Consider the following 20,589-nt stretch of genomic DNA (forward strand, 5'->3'; position numbering starts at 1 on the left):
TCTTATAAGACCTTATTTGACTTTACCTCCCAGAAGCTCTATCTACAAATACAGTCACACTAGTGGTTAGGGGTTCAACATATGAATTTGGGGAGGGGGCACAATTCAGTCCTTGGCACCCTCTTCCCTGCTTCTACACACCCCCCAAGTAAAGTAAGTGGTCATTTTTGGCCTTAGTACCTTGTACACTTGTAGGAAGTCAGGAAATAAATCCTGAGACCTCACTATTCATCACTCGGATTTCCTGCTACATCTTCCATTGCTGGGGACAAGGTAGCCCACTGCTGCAGTCCTTACAGATCAGCCTCCTAGAGCATGGCCAAGGGTACTGTGCAGAAGGGTGTAGAATGGATCTGGAGAGTGAATGGAAGAGATCCAGCAGGCATGATTGCCTGTTCAAGGTGTGTTACAAAAAAACCTAAAAATAATGAATTCTTAGACTTATGGAAGTTTAGAGTGGAACTTGGAACTTAACTAGTCAGACCTCATTTTTTAGATCAAAGACCTAAAACCCAAGGAAGTTAAAATGACTTGTTTGAGCCTATTAGATATTAACAAGAAATATAATTTATGAAGTTTCCTGTGTCGCACACTAATAAGCACTTGTAATGATTTTCTATTACTACATAACAAAATTACTACAAATTTAGCAGGTTAAAACAACACTTATTAATGGATTCCATTTATACTTTAGGCCAGAAATCAAGGCAGGTTTAGCTGGATTTTCTGCTTACAATTTGAAAAGGCTGAAGTCAGGTTTTGGCCAGGTTGGGCTCTAATCTGGAAACTGGGGTTAGAATTTGCTTCTAGACTCACTGGTGATGTTGGTAGAATTAATTTCCTTCATTTCCTTGTGGTTGTAGGTTGTCCCTGTTTCTTTTGTTGGCTGTCAGTCAGGGGCTGTTCCCAGCTTCTAGAAGCCACCCACATTCCTTGGCACAGGGCCACCTCTGTCTTCAAAATCACTAACAGTGCTTAGAATCATTTCTTTGCCTTAAATCGCTCCAACTTCCTCTTCTGTGCCCAGCCAGAGAAAATTTATGTTTTTAAAGGGCTCATGTGATTAGATTTGGCACACCTGGATAATCTCCCTTTGTCATACATAATAACATAACCATGGGGCTAACACCAGAGGGTGCAGGTCGGAGGGGCCATCTTAGAATTCTGCTGGAATGAAGCATGAGAGACTATGGACTCTGAGAAACAAACTGAGGGCTTCAGAGGGGAGGGGGGTGGGGGAATGGGATAGGCTGGTGATGGGTAGTAAGGAGGGCACGTATTGCATGGTGCACTGGGTGTTATATGCAACTAATGAATCATCGAACTTTGCATCAAAAACCAGGAATGTACTGTATGGTGACTAACACAATATAATAAAAAATCATTAAAAAAAAAAAAAAAGAATTCTGCTTACCTCAGCACTCTATGGCCCTAATTGTAACTAATCTTCATAACACCCTTTAAGGTAAGTGATAGTATTCCATTTTATATATGAGAAATCAAAGATTTAGGGAAGTTAAATGACTTACCAAAGGCATGGCTTATAGATGGCAGAATTGGAATTTGGACCCAAAGCTTGCCAAAACCCTCCTCATCACCGCCTTCTACATGGCAGAACAGAACCTAGAACCTATGTTCACGCATTCATGATCAGTGAACTTTGGGGGCTGCATCAGGCTGTCTTCTCTACAGTGCGGTGCTTTTGTGACATACATGACTTTGTGGATAATGATGCTTTCACTGTGAGCACTCTCTTTCTTCACTGCATCACTAATGGCAAGACTACAGAAAAATAAAAGGTTGAGGATGCCTGATACTTACTAAATAAGAGCTACTGCCTTCTGGGCACACTTCCAAATACTATCTAGAGCTAACATATTTATGAGATGTTAAGACACAAACCTACGATTTTGAGTTTATAGTCAATCATTTCATACTGAAAGTATAGTAATATCATCAGAATAATATTCATCATATAAATAATACAATTAGTTTTTTATCTTCGATAAATCCTTCTAATAAGACAGTAGCATTTTGTAAGAAAAGTGTTATTTGAATATAGCATACTTCTCTGTCCAGAGAATTTCTGATTGGTTTAGGGCTGGCTGAAAACTAAAAATTTTCCACCATAAATGGATTAATCCTTGTGTGGAATCCTGTAACAGAGGCCCATGCTTAAGTCCATATAAGTATATCCCTGTTATAAAACAGCAGCTTCCAGCCCTTTTAAAATATGGTTTGTAGCAGTGCCATGACCATACCTTTAAATCACTGTGAATGCTGGCAGCATGTCAAAGCACTCCAGTTGCTACTACTTGCCTTGTAAAAATAATATTTTTTACAAAGGGTGATACAAAAATAATTTCCCTTTGGGGGGGGATGAAAGATAGTTTCTTGACTGCTTTCAGCTTGAAACTATAAATCTATGTATTTTTCTGAGGCAGTGCTTTTGGTAAATTTTGATACATCCTCTCCTGGATTTAACTCAAGAAATCCAAAGTTGTAATGTAAAAATGTGAGTATACAGTTCCGATTTGTCATGCACTCTAACCTGTACATGTGTTAACACCCTAAACTTTTTGTACAAAAACTTTTTAGTACAAATAACCCTATTCCCCCCAAAACTTAGAGCTTCCCAGTCTATCAGATTACATTTCCATCTTTTTTTAAAAAGTCATAAAAAAGACCCTTTAAAAAATAAACTTAATTCTGGATTCACTTCCCTTCTTTCTTCCCCAATGTAACTTTTATTAACATCCTATGGAGAATTTGAGAGGTGCTCTATAGGAAGGACAGGTTAGAAGATTTAGAGATTGGCAACTGTGCTAAGTATGGCAGCTAACTTATAACTACCTCAAAAACGGCTATCAAATTGGTATAGCTCATCTAAATGTAATAAACAAACTATTTGCATATATCATCAAAAGTTACTGGTGAAGCATCTGAGGAAAGCTATTAAACAAACCTTACAAACATAGCCCCAGCACGTGGGTACTATGCTCACCCATGCCATTTTTGTTTTAGGTTAACATAAAATCAATTTTTTTAAAGTTCTTCATTTTCTTAAGAAGGATGGACTCTGGTTTATTTTAGGTTGAAATTAATTACATAATAAACGTCCTACTTATTCTCATGCCTTTTCTTTGATACCAAGATTATGATATCCTTTTTTCCCCCGATTCCTCAACAAAATTTTCCTCTCAATAAACTTACTGGATATCTTCCTAATGACTTAAAAAGTTCTTAAAAGAGGGCGCCTGGGTGGCTCAGTCAGTTAAGTGTCAGACTCTTTATTTCAGCTCAGGTCATGATTTTGGGGTTGTGAGATGGAACCCCACATAGGGCTCCACACTCAGCACAGTTTGCTGGAGATTCTCTCTCCCTCTGTCCCTCCCCTGCTGACATGCTCTCTCTCTCTCTCTCAAATAAATAAATATTTTTAAAAATATAACTAAAAAATAAATTTCTTAAAAGATATTTGTAAAAATAATTTTCCAACTTAAATACGGGTGCTTGAAATATAAAACACTGTAGACTTACCCCCCAAATTATTTAAGACAATTTTTTTGAACTAGTACATAGCATAGATTTCAGTAGTAAATAGCTTAGATTTCTCTAATGGATAGCTCTTGGCACCTGGCCCAGATTGTATAGGCTTCTTTCTTGAGCTGTGGTTTGTAGCTATCCCTTTTTATTTTAGAAATGGAGCTCTAAGGTAAGGGGTTTCGCAGTGACGTGGTCACTCCAGCTGCTTAGTGATGACAACTCGAACTTAAAGAACCCTTGCAGCTCTCGAGTCATACTCCTGCCAAGTGCTCTGTTACTGCTTGCCACCGTGTTGCAGCGAGAATGCAGATGAGGTTTATGATGTATTTGTGATTTCAGAAGCTATCATGAATCAATCATGGGTTTTCCCCCATTTAGAAAACTGAAAACTTCTTTTTCCCTCATCACTGCTGATATTAGTATATTGTTTTAACCTGATTTTACCTACTTAATAAAGGTCTGTTAGGTGGGTGAAGGGGTAGATGGGGAAAATAGATATTCTCGGAATGTAAATCTTCCAAGAATAGCCAGGACAAGTCATAAGAAAAAGTATAGAGATGGCTACTATAACATTGGTTTTACACCTTTTTATGTATAATACTTTCATAGTAAATAGAACTTCTTTATTCTACAGCTTGTCATAGTTCTTGCTTTAGAAACCAGCAGACTTTATTTCACATACTTTTTTGTCTTTCATATTCTAAAATCTAACTCCCCTTATTTTATGGTGTACATGTTGTTCTGGTGAGAACTGGATAATTAACATGAAGGGAAGTCTATGTCCTTCAGCACATATCCTTGTAACTTTATTACTTCCTTCTTTAGTCAATCATTTGCTAATTATTAGGATGCAGGGCCTAGTTCACAGCCATGTAAGGATCTGTTTATCTATATTAAGAACTAAATTCCCACCCCTAAAGAACTAAATTCTCGTCAGGAAGGTATGATTTTAAACTTGAGCCAAAAGCAATGTGATGGTTTTATGGATAATTATATTGTTTTTGTTAACTGAAGAACATACTGTAGTAGAATAATATGCTCCTTTCCACTGGGTGGGAGTATGAGATAACCAGACGTAAGAGGCTTTTATAGCTGAACTAGAAATGCAAACTCTTCTGCACATTCTTGCCAAATAAAGATTTCTGACCAATGTGTGCACAAGGAAATTAGTTTGCTTCCTCACCTCCCATTTCTCTGACTCTCTCTCTCTTTCTCTGGGACTGCACGACTCAAACCTAATATTTTTAGTTTGCATACCTCACTTTAAGAAAACAAGACACAAAAATCGATAATTATTTAATAATTTGTTATTTGGCAAAGAGATTCATTTAAGAATTTTTAGTTTTTTCCTAATATAGCGATGTAGAGAAATCCAATTTTATTAATTTTAAATCCAGAAAACTTACTAAATTCTTACTGTTAATACATTTTTATACAATCAGTCATAGTGTCTGTGATTAACAGCAGTTTAGTTTCTTCCTTTCTGATGAATCCTTATAACTTCAATTTCTTTGATTTTTCTTACTTCTCTGATTAGTACCCAGAGAACTGTATGAGTGAAGTGATGGCAAGGTTGCTTTCTTGCTAAAATGAATGCAGTAAGTATGATGTATGTTGAGTATGGGCCTTTTCCCAGAAACACTTCCTAAAATTCTGTTTAGTTTACTTCTGGAGCTAAAACTACTAAGCAAAACGTAGTCAGAAGAGATGTTAAAATGTATTGAATGCTTTTTTTTTCCCCTGCATCTTATAAGAAGCAAACATTTGTTTTATTAGTTTCTGCTATTTTTATTTTCCTTCCACGTTCTTTAGGCTTATTCTTCATTTTTCCTAACTTCATGAGTTGAACTTACTCTTGTCTTTTTAACTTGAGCATGTTAGCTATGCCTTTTCTCTTAAGCACCCCCTCGGTTGTGTTCTGCATTTCAGGAAATAATAGTTTTGTTTTCTTTTTTCCTTAAAATGTTATTTGTTTTAATTTCTATTGTGATTGTTTGTTTCAGTATTGGATTTTTTAGGAGTCTTTCAAAAGTACTTTCTAGCTACTTTTTTTTTATTATTATGTTCAGTTAGCCAACATACAGTACATCATTAGTTTTTGATATAGGGTTCAGTGATTCATTAGTTGCATATAATACCCAGTGTTCATCACATCATGTGCCCTCCTTAATACCCATCACCCGGCTACCCCAACCCCCAACCACTCTCCCTTCTGTAACCCTCAGTTTGTTTCCTGGAGTCCAGAGTCTCTCATGGTTTGTCTCCCTCTCTGATTTCTTCCTTTTTTGCTGTTGATTTCTAACATAATTATATTCTGTTCAGATAATGTGGTTGATGGTGATTCCTTGGGCATTTCTTGAGACTTGGTCTATTAGTATATGTTCAGTTTCCTGAAGTGTTTCAATTGTTCACAAAAAGAAGTGTTCTGCACTCAGTGGATAGGATGTTTTTTATGTGTCTGCTTGATCAGGATTATTGTGTTATTCAAATCTTCATTTCTGATTTTTTAGTGTTACTATAATGAGTTTGTCTATTTATTTCTTAAAGTTCTGTTATTTTTGCTTATATATTTTGAAGTTAGGTCATTAAGCTATATTAATTTTAGACTTGTTACATCATAGAGGTGATTTTAAACTTCTGTCACTATGCAGTGATTCTCTTTAATAGTCATTAAAGGAAAAAGCATTGAAGTCTAAAGTGTATGATATAGGTATCTAACTTACTTTTTGTTTGAATTTGCCTGATGTATCTTTTTGCATCCTTATGCTTTCATCCTTTCTTTGTCCTTAAATTTTAAGTGTCTCTTCTAATTTTCATATAGTTCGATTTTGTTTATTATTCAACCTGAAATCCTTTATCTTTTAACTGGAGCATTGAGTCTATTTATTGTGACTGTTGGTATATTTGGATTATGTTAACCATCTTAATTGTGCTTTCCACATGTCCTAATCTTCTAAGTTTCTTTTTTCTCCTCTTACTGCCTTCTGTTTAATTACTTGCATTTTATATCATCATTCTATTTTCTAAGTTTAGGAATTATATGTAATATTTCCTTCTTTAGTTATCCAGTTAGTTTAATATGCATGCTTTACAACATCTAATGTGAATCTATATCTTCAGTATCTTCCTGAACAATGTAAGGATATTACAATGTTTTTTTAAACTCTCAGACTCTTCCCTCTGATTTATATACTATCATTGCCCTTCCGGCTTATGTTTTTAACACCACAAAGTCTCTCTACTTCTCTGTTTTCCTCGCTCACCTTTTCCAGCTTCTGCTTCTCTGCCAGATTCCTTCCTGAAGGAAGGAATCTTGCCCAGGAGGTGAAAGTCATCTGTTCAATTTATATGTAAATGTGTCATTCCCTGGCTCCCAAATTTATATTTTCTACGAGGCTACAGTTTTTAACACCAGATCTACATATCCTACAATCTACGTGATATCTTTACCCTGTTTTGTAGGCATTTCAAACTTTTCAGTAGTTGAATTTTGGAGAACTTTGATCAGCCTCCCCCAGCTACCTCAGATCTGTTCTTCTTTTACATTTATTCTCTTAATAAGTTATGTTCCTTCTACCAGCTTATTCATCCTGGAAACCTGGGTTCATTTTTTGACAGATTGGGCCTTCCCTTTACCATCACTATGTCCAAATCAACCACAAAGTTTAGTCAGTTTTACCTTTGAGGAATCTTAAATCTGTTATTATTTTTTCTATCTCCACTGTTAAATCCTCTAGTCCAAGCTATAACACATCTTACCTAGACCACAACAATAACCACCCAAAATATTAATTCCACTTGTGAAGTAGTAGGAGGATCCCTGTTACTCTGCAAACTGGATGCGCCACTGACGTGTTAATCGGTCTCCCTCCTTCCAATTATGTCTCCTCTAATCCATTCACATATAATAGGTAGTACGGCTTTTGAGAATGATAGATCTAATCGTGTTACTCCATTACCTAAACTCCCGCTTATTCTTATAGTAAAAGCCAAATCCTTTAATGTATCCTACAAGTCCCTGCATGATCTAATGCCTGCGCACCTCTCCAACCTTGTCATTCACCATTTATTTACCTCACCGCAGTCATGCCAGCCTTCTCTGATCATGGGACCTAAGGGCACAAGCTTTTTCCTAATTCAGGACCACCACAGATACTCTTTCTACCCAATGTTTGGAGGCTTTTCTTCTCCTTTCTCTACCCCATCTCAAGTATACACACACACATACTTCATACTTGTTTCATCATCCTTCAGATCTCATCTAAATGTTAGTTTCTTGCAGAGTATTATTTTTATGGAGTCCTTTCCTTACCAGTTCCAAGTCAAAATTAGACCCTCTCAAAGTATCCTGTACTTTTCTTTCCTATCACAAATGCAATTATAGAGTGTATCAATCTAAATACATTGCTATAAGCTAAGCTAAGTACTATAACTATGTTAGCTAAGTACATTGCTTAGCACATGGACGTTCGTACATGTTGCATGAAAGAATGCTTACCTGCTAGACCAGATTGGGGAAGGGGGACAGTATCTTTCATTTAGTGGTATCTTTCATTTCATTTCTCTGAAAGTCCAGAGACTTTCATCTATCTGGTTTTTTATAATATGGAAGCACATAGTAGGTGGTCACTAAATGTTTGAAGAAATAAAGGGAAAGGAAAGAAAGAAAAGAAACAGGAAATGAGAAAGGAAAGGAAAGGAAAGGAAATTAGCGAGGGGACAGGAAAGGAAATGAGGAAAGCTAAAGCTGCATCTAGGATTATCGTCCTTGATCGGAAAAATTATGTCAACCCCCCTCTAACTTAGAAAAAACTCCAAAACAAAAAAACTTAGGTAATGGCTGTGAAATGTTATCATGCAATAAAATATGAAACCTCTTGCTGTAATAGGGTTTTGGTGATTTTTTACTTCTCGATTTGAGAAAATGAGGAATACCACATGAGGTTTTGCTCACATATGCCCCCTTGAGCATATACTTTTTAATCAAAATCTAACTTTTTCAAGTTTTATAATGTGAAGGTACATTTTTATGTTTCCTTGCTTAAATTTATGGATAGCTACTTGGAATACCACCACCCAATAGCTTGCCTTTCCATACCATTATATGAAATGTATATAAAAGTATTTTATGAACTATAAATGTATGAGTATGCTTACTTATTGATTAGGTATAATTAGTTATTGCCAACTTATTTCCAAAATTATAGAAAAATATGTCGTAACTGCAAGTGTGGCCAAGAAGAACATGATGTCCTCTTGAGCAACGAAGAGGATCGAAAAGTGGGAAAACTTTTTGAAGACACCAAATATACCACCCTGATTGCAAAGCTAAAATCAGATGGAATTCCCATGTATAAACGCAATGTCATGATACTGACCAATCCAGTTGCTGCCAAGAAGAATGTTTCCATCAATACAGTTACCTATGAATGGGCTCCTCCTGTCCAGAATCAGGCATTGGTAAATAATAAGGGGGTGGGCAGTCTCTTTGTTAAAGTTGGGGGGCTACTTATTTAGGGCAGTTCCTTTAGGGACCTAATCAACCTCAAGTCTACTATTTTGGGGGGTTCCCATTACTTTGACTTCCAACTCCTATCGGTTTTTGAAAGTAAAATTAGATACCTCATAGAATTTTCCTAACTACTGAGGTATGTTAACCTTTTTGAGGGAATGGTACGACATTCTTAATAATTATATGAAAAACATGTTTTGTATCTATCTAGTAACTTCTAGCTTACTATTGAGATTTCTCTTAAGATAACAAAGAATATCTGAAAGAATAGAATTTCTGTCATTTTTTTAGAACTCCAAAAATGTTGAACTGTATACTTTACTATGTAAGGGGGAAAAAAGTAATTTTTTGTCAAACTCTTTTTACTGTTACAACTAAATACGACATTTGGAAGTCTTTTAAGAAGATCAGTTAAATCATTCAAGTGAATCTTGTGATAATATCTTTTTTAATATAATGATAAAAATGCTGCTGATCCATAGGCAATTCTAAACATTTAAACATGCCTTCTAAAAATTAGTGTTCTCTTACAATTATACATTTATAGATATAGCACAAGTAAACACTAGTAACCAAAATCTTCTTATAAACTGAAAACAAAGGTTTAATTTCATGGAGAAAAAATGTATTTATTTTTACTGAACTAAATCTATTTACAATACCTTTTTTGATGGTGTTAACATCTCAAGATATTTATGTTATAAAGTCTGTTACAAATGGATAAAACCCCCTTCTTTCTTAAGTAACTTGCTTCTGATTTGTGTTATAAAATATTGCTTGTCTGATAGCCAGTGCATCTCCCAGATAACAGTGGTCTCCCTCTGGTTCAGGCCAGGCAATACATGCAGATGCTGCCCAAGGAGAAGCAGCCAGTGGCAGGCTCAGAGGGGGCGCAGTACCGAAAGAAGCAGCTGGCCAAGCAGCTCCCCGCACATGACCAGGACCCTTCAAAGTGCCATGAGTTGTCTCCCAAAGAGGTGAAGGAGATGGAACAGTTTGTGAAGAAATATAAGAGCGAAGCTCTGGGAGTAGGAGATGTCAAACTTCCCCGTGAGATGGACACTCAAGGCCCCAACCGAGTGTACATCCCTGGTGGGGACAGGAGCACCGCAGCAGCCGTGGGGGCCATGGAGGACACTTCGGCCGAACACAGAACAACTCAGTATGTAAGTACAGACCTCATGGCATTGGCCCCATTGGTCTATTTTTACGGGTTCTTTCTCTTTCTTTGAACACTTTTTTTGGGGGGGCTGTTCCTCTGTTTCCAAAAGGAGTAAGTGAAAGAAATAGTTTAGGTTTATTTTAGTGAATCATCATGTTTGAAACCTCTATCTAAAGCCAAGTTTCCTGATTATCTGTTGCCAAGGATAATTGAGTTTTATGTATGCATGGTAGGCAGCATCGGTGTCGTGCTAGAATGCAACATACTCATCTAGAATATGTTTCTAAACATAATGTTCGTGTTAATTGTTTATCTTTTCCCATAAACAAGAATAACATATGCTTCGGTTAATTCAGTTTTGCTCTGTGAGAACATGCCTAAAATTCATGATTTAAATTTATGTGGTTATACAGTTGACCCTGAAAAACATGGGTTTGAACTGTCCAGGTCTACTTAAGGACAGATTTTTTTTTTGATACAGTATAGTATTAATATAAATGTATTTTCTCTTCCATATGATTTTCTTAATAATTTCTTTTTTCTAGCTTACTTTATAAGAATTCAGTATATAATACATATAACATACAAAATATGTGTTAACAATGTTAGTGGTGAGGCTTCAGATCAGTAGTAGACTATTAGTAGTTAAGTTTTGAGGAAGTAAAAGTTATACATAGATTTTTTATTGTGTGTGGGGTCAGCACCCCTCACCCCTGTGTTGTTCAAGGGTCAACTATATAATCAAATCTTGTTTTTTAAAAATCTCTTAGGGAAATTGAAGTCTTTTTTTGCCTTGAAAGTAAAAAGAGAATTGTGATACAAATGAACAAAACATAAGAGCTAAACTTAGTGTGTGATACATTTCTCATAGATACAATTAGCACATTAACCAATAAGGCTTAGTTAGTCCTGTGTAAAAAAAAGAGAGAAAAAAGGTATTAATAAGCTCTAAGGTAATGATTTTGAGAGAACCACTTAAAATTAGCGTGAAAATTGTTGTTGCCCTTTTTCTGTTAGTTACTTTAATTCAGGAAACAGTGCTCCATTACCAGCAGGGCACAAGAATTAGGTTTGAAGAGCCTGGAGAAAGCCAAGAAATTCCATTTCCCAGAAATACTGACATCTTATTGTCTCTGTGGCCAAATTACTAATTTTAGTAGGAACTCTTTCTCTTGGAAGTTGTTTCTCTGAATTCCTACGACACCGATGATGAGAAATGCCAGTCTTACGATGATGTATTGTTCTGGACGGCTTCCCTTTCAGTCCTGCTACTGCTGCAAACAGAGTATGAAGGAGGGTGACCCAGCCATCTACGCTGAAAGGGCCGGCTATGATAAACTGTGGCATCCAGCTTGTTTCACCTGCAGTACCTGCCATGAACTCCTGGTTGACATGATTTATTTCTGGAAGAATGGGAAGCTGTACTGTGGCAGACATTACTGTGACAGTGAGAAACCACGATGCGCTGGCTGTGATGAGGTATGTTCTCTGCGGCTCCCGCAGGCAGGCTCCTTCTGGTGCCCCCATAGAGTCCTTACCATCCTCAACCAGGCCATCCTTAGCAGAAAGGCCACATGAATTAACCAAGCATCAGTCTCTTTATTTACATGCAGAGGAGTTGAGTGGAAAAACAACTTTTAACTTCAGTTATTTGGAGTGTCCGTGTTAACTGTGTTGACTAATGAAAAACTGTCCAGGAACCTAGAAGATTGATTTGGACTAAACTAAATAATGACCTGAGTTTAAGCATTAGATTATTTTCAGGCTTTGAGCCCAGGAAAGTGGGTTGATTTTTACTTGTGGATCTAAATCCCTTATTGGTCTACAGAACCTAGCTTTGTTGTTTGTAGCAAAAAGGAAAATACATGATTCATCTTATTTTTGCCCTCTTCCCAGTTGATATTCAGCAATGAGTACACCCAGGCAGAAAACCAAAATTGGCATTTGAAACATTTTTGCTGCTTTGACTGTGACAACGTCCTCGCTGGGGAAATATACGTGATGGTCAATGACAAGCCCGTGTGCAAGCCCTGCTACGTGAAGAATCATGCTGTGGTAAGAAGCATCTGGGGGTATGGTTGCCTTGACTTGCTTTAGGACTTGACACTATGCCTTTATTTAAACCAATGAGAAACAGAAAGGACTATGCTTAAGTAGGAAACCTGTGACTCCTACCATAGGGTGTTAAAATCCAGGTAATTCAAAAACAATAACATGCATTGACCGTGAGCCACCTCAAGATTTCTATCTGTACAGTTTACACTATAGATTTTAAGTGCTACTTAGTCATCAAATCCCCACTAAAAAAAAGTGCTTTGATGGGAATGAGAGTGATTGGTTCTCATCTAATCCATTTACATTAAGATTTTTAGGAGCTGTTTGTATTCTTTAGCTCTGAGGGTTTATGGTTTCTATTCATGTTCCTAGAGCCCCCCTCCACGCTGTGGCTTCATTTTTTTTTTTTTAACCTGGAGATTGTATGATGCCTGTTTCTTAAACCCTCATCGAATTGACTACAACATAATTTGACCTGTGTATTTAGATTTATTTGCATCAGCCAAACATCCAAATATTTAATGTGAGAGTATATTTTTTTCTTGACTCTACCCTGCTTACACAGAGCTGCTATTGCATGATGGCTAAGAGATAAGCAATCTAGATAACGGGTAGATAAAGAAAGTTGACCATATATAGTAAAGATCTTAATCCAAGGGATATTAAAATGATAGACATTTTCTTCTTTATAAGCAAGAAAATATGTACTAAAGTTCCCCAGAGCAATCATGTAAAGCAGGCTCCTGGCTAAGGAATACAGGGACGTGTTTCTATCGTTCGAAGAGTGTGGTGCTACAGGAAATAAGGTAACGAGTTTTGATGCCAGTGCCAGGTTTCAACCTTTATCCATTCCCTGAGTATAATTTGTCATTTTCTATCAATTCTGCCTCATCCGTAAATCTCATATCCTCACAGTTACAACTACTCTACTTCAGACCTTTATTTTTTGTCATTTGGATTATTATAGTGCCCTCAAATTTGGTCTCCCCACTTCCATTCTTCCTCTTGTCCAAAGCCACCTTCCATAATGATGGAAGATAATCTTTCTGAAATGCAAACCTAATCATTAGGCCTTTGCTTAACAGATCCAGCCCCTTCTTGCCTGTTCACCCTCTTCTACTAGTTACCCAACGCAAATTATATTTAACAAGTTACTTGTTTTCTAGTATGCACCATTCTTGGTCTTCCACTCACACAACTCCTTTGTCTGATGCACCCTCCCATTCCCTGTTTTACCTGACTATGCCTATATGTTCCCCCAGACTCAGTGGAGGCTAACTTTTTTGGAATACCTTTCTTGATTTTTTTGCCTCAAGCTCACCCCTTTTTCTCTGGCTAGGATGCCTCTCTGTGCTCCCATCGGGCACATCCGTGTGTAAATAGTACCACCCCTCTGTCTCTTCCCCTAGACTGTAAGCAGCTGGTGGATAGAGCTTTCCTTTTTATTTCCACGCTCTCAGTGTCTGCCCTTAGGAAATGTTCAAGTGACTTCTTTATCTTCTAATATTTCTCATTTGCTTTGGGATCAACATGGGAAAAGGATAATGAATTATACCTGGGAAAAGGATAATGAATCACCATGTGACCTGGTACATTATTTAGCTAAAAACCGCTTCTCTGAATATTATTGCTACAGTTTCTTTAAAGGTAGATGGTTATCATAATGTGTATTTTATTGTAGGGCTGTGTGACCTTGTTCTCAAGGACTAGGATGCAAATTCCATGCAGGCAGGGAATTTTGTCTGCTTTGTTTTCTATTTCCAACACTAGAACAGCACAGTAGATACTCAACAAATACTTCCAGAATAAAGCTTTAAACAGATGGAGTGGCTTTAGATAACTGTTACAAGCTTCTCTTCATTACATTGTAACTAATCAATAGAAAGGAATAACCAGAGATTTTATTGAAGCAGAGAGAGAAGTCTCTAAATTATTCAGCTTTATAATGTGGCATGATTTCTTTTAGAAAGTTTACTTTCTCAGTAAGATGTACTATTCTCCTTTGTATAAAATTAAAATGAACAACTCTCTCCATTGCCTGCACAAGTCAGCTAATGGCAAAAAGAGGTACCCATGCCACATACTAAATGATATAAAATTTTGAAGATTGTCTAGTTCAGGGCATCAATCTGCTTAGATCTTTTAATCTTCAAACAAATTATTTGTAGACCTGAAGGCAAGAACTCAACTCAAAACAGGGCATTTCTGTGGGGGAAAAATGCCTTAGAGGATAGTGGGAAATACACTTAGTTTGTCTCTGAATGGTCTCTGGAATTCTAGTCTCAAATGGCCACCCCCTGAATTCACATCTCTGAGACTTCACAGGAACCTCCTGCTAGAAAGCTGATTACAATAAGTGTTGTGAGTTTTTTCACGTTGTGTATACAAATAAACTAAAAGAGGTAGGAGAAATTGAAGGAAATCAGAACAAATTAAAATATTAGAAGTTTAAGAACCCAGAAAGAATCAAATGCCAGGCAGAAAGTGGTAAAGCACATCATCTCCCAGACCCTCAAGGAGGCCTAGGCAACTTTCAGATTTATAAAGAATTAGGGGCAGCAGGTTTTAGCTGGGACTGTCAGTCTTTGGGATGAATGACAAATTATTAGCAAAATGAATTATATGAAACCACAAACCCTAAATTCCTGTACCATTCAGTGTGTTCATTAGGGTTTTTTTTTAACCTAAGCAATTTCCTTAATTTTACATATAATTGAATAATAGTCATCCTTTTTAAAAATTACAAATAAAAATATGAGTTTCAAAAGATATAAAAAGACCCACAAGTATTTTTAGAGGGCTGAGATAAAGAAGATAGGTCATGGTCTAAAAGCATGGTCTAAAAGCAATTTTTTCTAAAAAAAATTGGGAAATGCTTCTATTTTACACAAACAAGTTTAAAATATTGAGAAATGAATATGAAACATAGTAAACTACAAAGGACAACATTCTAAATATAAATCTACAAAATATGAATATGTGCAAAAGCAATTGCTTGCATGATACAGCTACAAATTAAGAGCATGTTTGTAATTTAAACACCCATTTTTGTTGTATTCAGGAATAGCCACGTATTGATCATGGAAAGAGAATATTTCCCTTGCTTCTCATTAAACACTAGGTTGACATGGGATTTAAGCAGCTATAATCTCTGTAACTAGAAGCCATGTAGCTCTAAAAAGTAGGGAAAGTCAGGGCACCTGGGTGGCTCAGTTGGTTAACTGTCCAACACTTGATTTTGGCTCAGGTCATGATCTCAGGGTCCTGGGATCAAGCCCTGTGTCAGGCTCCATGCCCAGCATGGAGCCTGCTCAAGGTTCTCTCTCTCCCTCTGCCTCTCTCTTTCTCTCATTCTCTCAAAAATAAATAAAATCTTAAAAGAAAAAAAAGCATAGAAAGTATGTTGCACGTTTGAAGTGGATATTTGTAACAAGGCCTCACTTCACATCCTAAACTAGTTTCCCCACTGAATAGCAGCCACATTTGAAGGTCTTTTCAAGTAAGAAGGCTCAGGCTTAATGACCTACCCTCTTCTCTCAGGGATTCACATTAAGAAACCAAAGGTGCTGAAGCTTAGACATTTTTATGTAATGCAGGACAATGTGTTGCTTTCTCTACTTGTTATAAAAAATACTCAAAAACTTTAGATAGTCTCATTCATTCAGAAAATGCACAAACAAGAAAGCCTATGGACTATCTAGTGTTTTGGAAGTCTTGATAGGGTAGTTTTTTTTTCCTGCTAAAATATTGAGGATTATTCATTTATTTTCTTAATATACATGTTCAGCTAAAGAAAATTATGTGTGTCTGTGGATGTGTGTGTGTGCCATATACTTATTTGTACACAACATACACTGAATTCCACAGAGAATATAAGTGTTTTACAATATTAGATTATACATAAATTATGACTTAGAACAGAAGCCAATTAACTATAAGTTATATTTTTAGTGCAAACTAATTATTCTCAAATGCTGTATTTTAAATTGAGTCCTTAATTATTTTGAATATGATTTTCATTTCATACTGTCTAGAAACTACTGATGTTAAGAATCTCATGTGTCAGAGGTAAGACTAGTAAAATTACCACTTCAAAGCTTTAATGAGTGAGGAAGAATCTTTTTTTAGGACTATTTTTTTTAAGAGCAGTATTAGGTTTACAACAAAATTGGGAGGAAGACACAGCAATATCCCATATTACCCCTACACTTATATATAACCTCACTCACTGTAACATCACTCACCTGAATGCTACATTTTTTTACCAAGGATGAATCTACACTCACATATCATAATCACCCAAAGTCCATAGTTCACCTCAGGGTTCATACTTGGTGTTGTACATCCTGTGGGTTTGGACAAATGTATAGAATGGGCAAATGACATATACCCATCATTATAATATCATAGAGAATATTTTCACTGCACTAAATGTCCACTGTGCTCTACTCGTTCCTCTCTCCCACCTCCCTATCCCACCCCTGGCAACCACTAATCTTTGTATTTTCTCTATAGCTTTGCCTTTGCCAGAATGTCGTACAGTTCAAATCATACAGTATGTTGCTTTTTTAGATTGGCTTCTTTCTCTTAGCAATGTGCATTTAAAGTTCTTCCGTGTCTTTTCATGCTTTGGTAGCTCCTATCTTTTTCAGCACTGGTTAATATTCTGTGGTCTGGATGTATCACAGCGTATTTATCGCTTTACCTACTGAAGGACATCTTGGTTACTTCCAAATTTTGGCAATTATGAATAAAGATTCTATAAATATCAATGTGCAGGTTCTGTGGGCATAAGTTTTCAACTCCTTTAGGTAAATACCAAGGAGGAGCACGATTTTGGATTGTATGATGAAAGTATGTTTAGTTCTCTAAGAAACTGCTAAACTGTCTCCCCAAGTGGCTGTACATTTTGCTTTCCCACCAATAATGAATGAGAGTTCCTGTTGTTTCACTTCTTCACCAGCATTTGGTATTAAAGGACAAAATCATAAAACTTCTTTATAATTCACTAGAATGAAACTGCGTTGAAACTCGCCATCAAGACTTTCTGCCTCAAACACCATGGGGTTATCCTACAAGCACCAAATCACCTGTTTGGTCTTCATCGGTTATTTCTCATAGCGCTCAGCCTATAGACATCCATTAACAGTGGTTGGCTAAAAAGATTAATTAGAATGTCACTCTCAGTTATGTATTTTTGAGGTGGTCATTCTCAGTTTGCCATCTGAAAGAAAGGTATTGTTTGTTCTAACATGAAAATGTTACCATCACAGTTTGATCACTCATCCTCTTCTCTTATTTGTGTAATCAACTTAACAGGTATGTCAAGGATGCCACAATGCCATTGACCCTGAAGTGCAGCGGGTGACCTATAACAATTTCAGCTGGCATGCGTCCACAGAGTGCTTTTTGTGTTCATGCTGCAGCAAGTGTCTCATCGGGCAGAAGTTCATGCCAGTCGAAGGGATGGTTTTCTGTTCAGTGGAGTGTAAGAAGATGATGTCTTAAGAGGAAAGTACCAAGCAATATTGAGCCAGAGCTATCCTAAATGGTCTGCGTTTCTACTGTTAAATGCAATTTGGAAAAATAAATAGAAAAAAAGAAACTGTAAAGGAAACCGGGAGATTTTGTTCAGTATCTTTCTTTGCTGTTTTTCCTTATCAATTTTTTTCATCTCAATCTTTAAAACCTGCTTTTAAGCATTTGATTTTTAAAACAGTAAAGAATATTATCTTTCCTTGGCTTTCCTCATGTAAAATCTTGGAGGTGGAAGCTTGAGTTTAATTAATCTTCATATGCCTATCCCCCTGTGCCAAACAAACAGTATATATGAACACTTAAAAATCAGTGTGCTGAGTGGGAAGATGTGCATTGCTGGTTCTATATTCTTTTTCCCCTCTTGTGCAAAATGAAAGGAAATTAAACTTGCCCTAATGCCAAGGCTGTGCGTTTATTGCCTTATCTTATTCACTGAACTTTGTAGTGATACTCAGTGAATTCTTTTGACAAAGAAAAGAGAAACGCAGCAGAGTACAGAGCTGTTATCATTCTAATGCCTTTGCATTTCCTCTTTTCTCATTTAGGCAGAGGTGGCTTTATTGCATTTCTCTTTTTTTTTTTTTTTAAACTTGCCCTACCTCTCAGCATTCTCTTTGTAAGCTGGTGACCTCTATCTGTGGCCTTAAATACTTTATTGTCACCTGTGGCATCCACTTTTTACTTCTATAGATGATTTCTGACTTGGATATAAAAGCCAGGCCACTCATTTATGTTTTCAATCCAAAGAACATGTATACTTTTTGTACCCAAGAAACTATAACTTGTACTGATTGCACTTGCCTACCATGGTTTGGATAGATTTTTTTGCATGAACCTATTCTTTTCTAATGGATACTGTCGTATGGTGCTTCTAAACCTGTTCAAGGTTATATATAGATTGTCTTCTTTGCCTGTATACTTCCATTTTAGATACTTCTAATGTTTATTTTTCCCTATATACTTCCATATACACCTATGCACTATAAAAATGAAACTGAATGAATGATACGTATATTCAAAATAAAGTCTCTTTCACTTCAACAATTGTATCTTTATTCTTCATATGCTTTCCCTTAGAGAGCAAAAAAATAAAAATAAAAAAAGAAATCCGTCTGCAGTTGAGCATTTATCACAGCAGGGGGCGTTGTCTCCACGGATAAAGCCTCAAACAAAAATAAAAGCTTGTTCTGGCAAGACAGGAAACTAAGCTTTTCCTTGTAATTAAGGGATACATTTTATGAAACTTTTTTTTTTTTTTTTTTTTTTTGAGAGAGAGAGAAAGAGAGCACGTGAGCGGGGAGGGGCAGAGAGAGGAGAGAGAGAGAATCTCAAGCAGGCTCCACACAGCACAGAGCCCCATGCAGGGCTCAATCTCAAGACCATTAAGATCATGACCTGAGCTGTAATCAAGAGTCAGATGCTTAACCAACTGAGCCATCAAGGTGCCCCTTTTATGACACTTTTAAATAAATCAAGCAAACAACAAATTTAAGTTGTTGGTTTTCAATTCATGCAGGAGTTTTATCTTTCAGAAAAGAGAAGTGTCATTTTAACTGAAATTTGGGTAAGCTATATTCTTTTGAGATGAATCCAACAAATATTACTCTCATACTTGTTTTTTTTTTAATTTTCTAACAATTTTTTCATGGCTATCTATTCTGAAAAAGGAAGCAAATGTGGAATTGTAGTAGATTAATTCTTCCTAGTTTAGCAGATCATGAGATTTCTTCCTTCCTTCCTTCCTTCCTTCCTTCCTTCCTTCCTTCCTTCCTTTCTTCCATTTCTTTCTTTCTTTCTTTCTTTCTTTCTTTCTTTCTTTCTTTCTTTCTTCCTTCCTTCCTTTCTTCTTTCTTTCTTTCTTTTTCTTTCTTTCTTTCTTCTTTCTTTTTCTTTCTTCTTTCTTTCCTTTCTTTCTTTCTTCTTTCTTTCTTTTCCAGTCTGAGGTATTTCTGTCATGGTGGGAGTAGTGGTTTTCTATGACACATACTCAGAATAATTTGCTTTGGATTTTTTTTTCCCCAGCTCATGATAGTTTGGCTGATAGTGCTTTTCCTAAATTCCATACCACCACTCACATACTGTCACTAACATACAGATAGACACATTTATTCCTTCTACACTATGCCTTCCTCAGCCTTGAAAAAGTATCTTGAACACGTCACCTTATCTAAAGAGGTAATCTAATCCTACATACAGTTTTAAATGCTTATATCAAAATGTCCATCACTGTCTATAAATATCACTTTATGCTTGCTCTTTTTACCTTTATCTCAAATGGCAACAAATATATTTCCTATAGCATTTTTTCCAAAAAGTGAAACAAATTGACTTTCCCAGGCATGGCTAAGTGGGAATAAATTGAAACAACTTTCCTGCATATTAACATGGCCACTCTTTACATGTTTGCCTGCACGGCCTTCATTCCTGGGGCTGAGGCAGAATCAAGCTGTTCGGTGGATGTTACCCTGACTTATTTTCAGTTTGGTCTTATAATACAAGAAAATGAACTGTAATGAACTGTATGTAATACATTTCTTTCCCGACTCAGGAAGTTCAAAAGATTTTGACACATCAGTAGTTGAAGAATATTGAGGTGAGGTGAGGTAATATATTTATCATCCTTATTGGAAGAATCTGACATGTTAGAATGATTAATCATGAACTCATTCACAGAAACTAGACACATCCTGTTCATCTCCAAGCAGAATTTTGCTTGTAACCCTTGGATACAGTAATAATTTTAACAAATCAGTGGATTTCAATTATTTGATCCCAT

At 36.4% G+C, this 20,589-nt stretch overlaps 1 protein-coding gene across 1 annotated transcript in view; it reads left to right on the forward strand.

The window, feature by feature from the left end:
- The window catches only part of TES (testin LIM domain protein), a 48,905-nt gene extending 30,051 nt beyond the window's left edge, over positions 1 to 18,854 (forward strand). Inside the window, exons 3-7 of the mRNA XM_002923882.4 lie at positions 8,754 to 9,006; positions 9,889 to 10,224; positions 11,484 to 11,699; positions 12,117 to 12,275; positions 17,595 to 18,854. Coding sequence (XP_002923928.2) covers positions 8,754 to 9,006; positions 9,889 to 10,224; positions 11,484 to 11,699; positions 12,117 to 12,275; positions 17,595 to 17,783 — 1,153 coding nt within the window. The 3' untranslated portion in view covers positions 17,784 to 18,854. The remainder of the gene's footprint in view (positions 1 to 8,753; positions 9,007 to 9,888; positions 10,225 to 11,483; positions 11,700 to 12,116; positions 12,276 to 17,594) is intronic.
- Positions 18,855 to 20,589: the final 1,735 nt, after the last annotated feature.

This window comes from Ailuropoda melanoleuca, chromosome 1 (genome assembly GCF_002007445.2).
Source record: "Ailuropoda melanoleuca isolate Jingjing chromosome 1, ASM200744v2, whole genome shotgun sequence".
In the NCBI taxonomy this organism is placed as follows: Eukaryota; Metazoa; Chordata; class Mammalia; order Carnivora; family Ursidae; genus Ailuropoda; species Ailuropoda melanoleuca.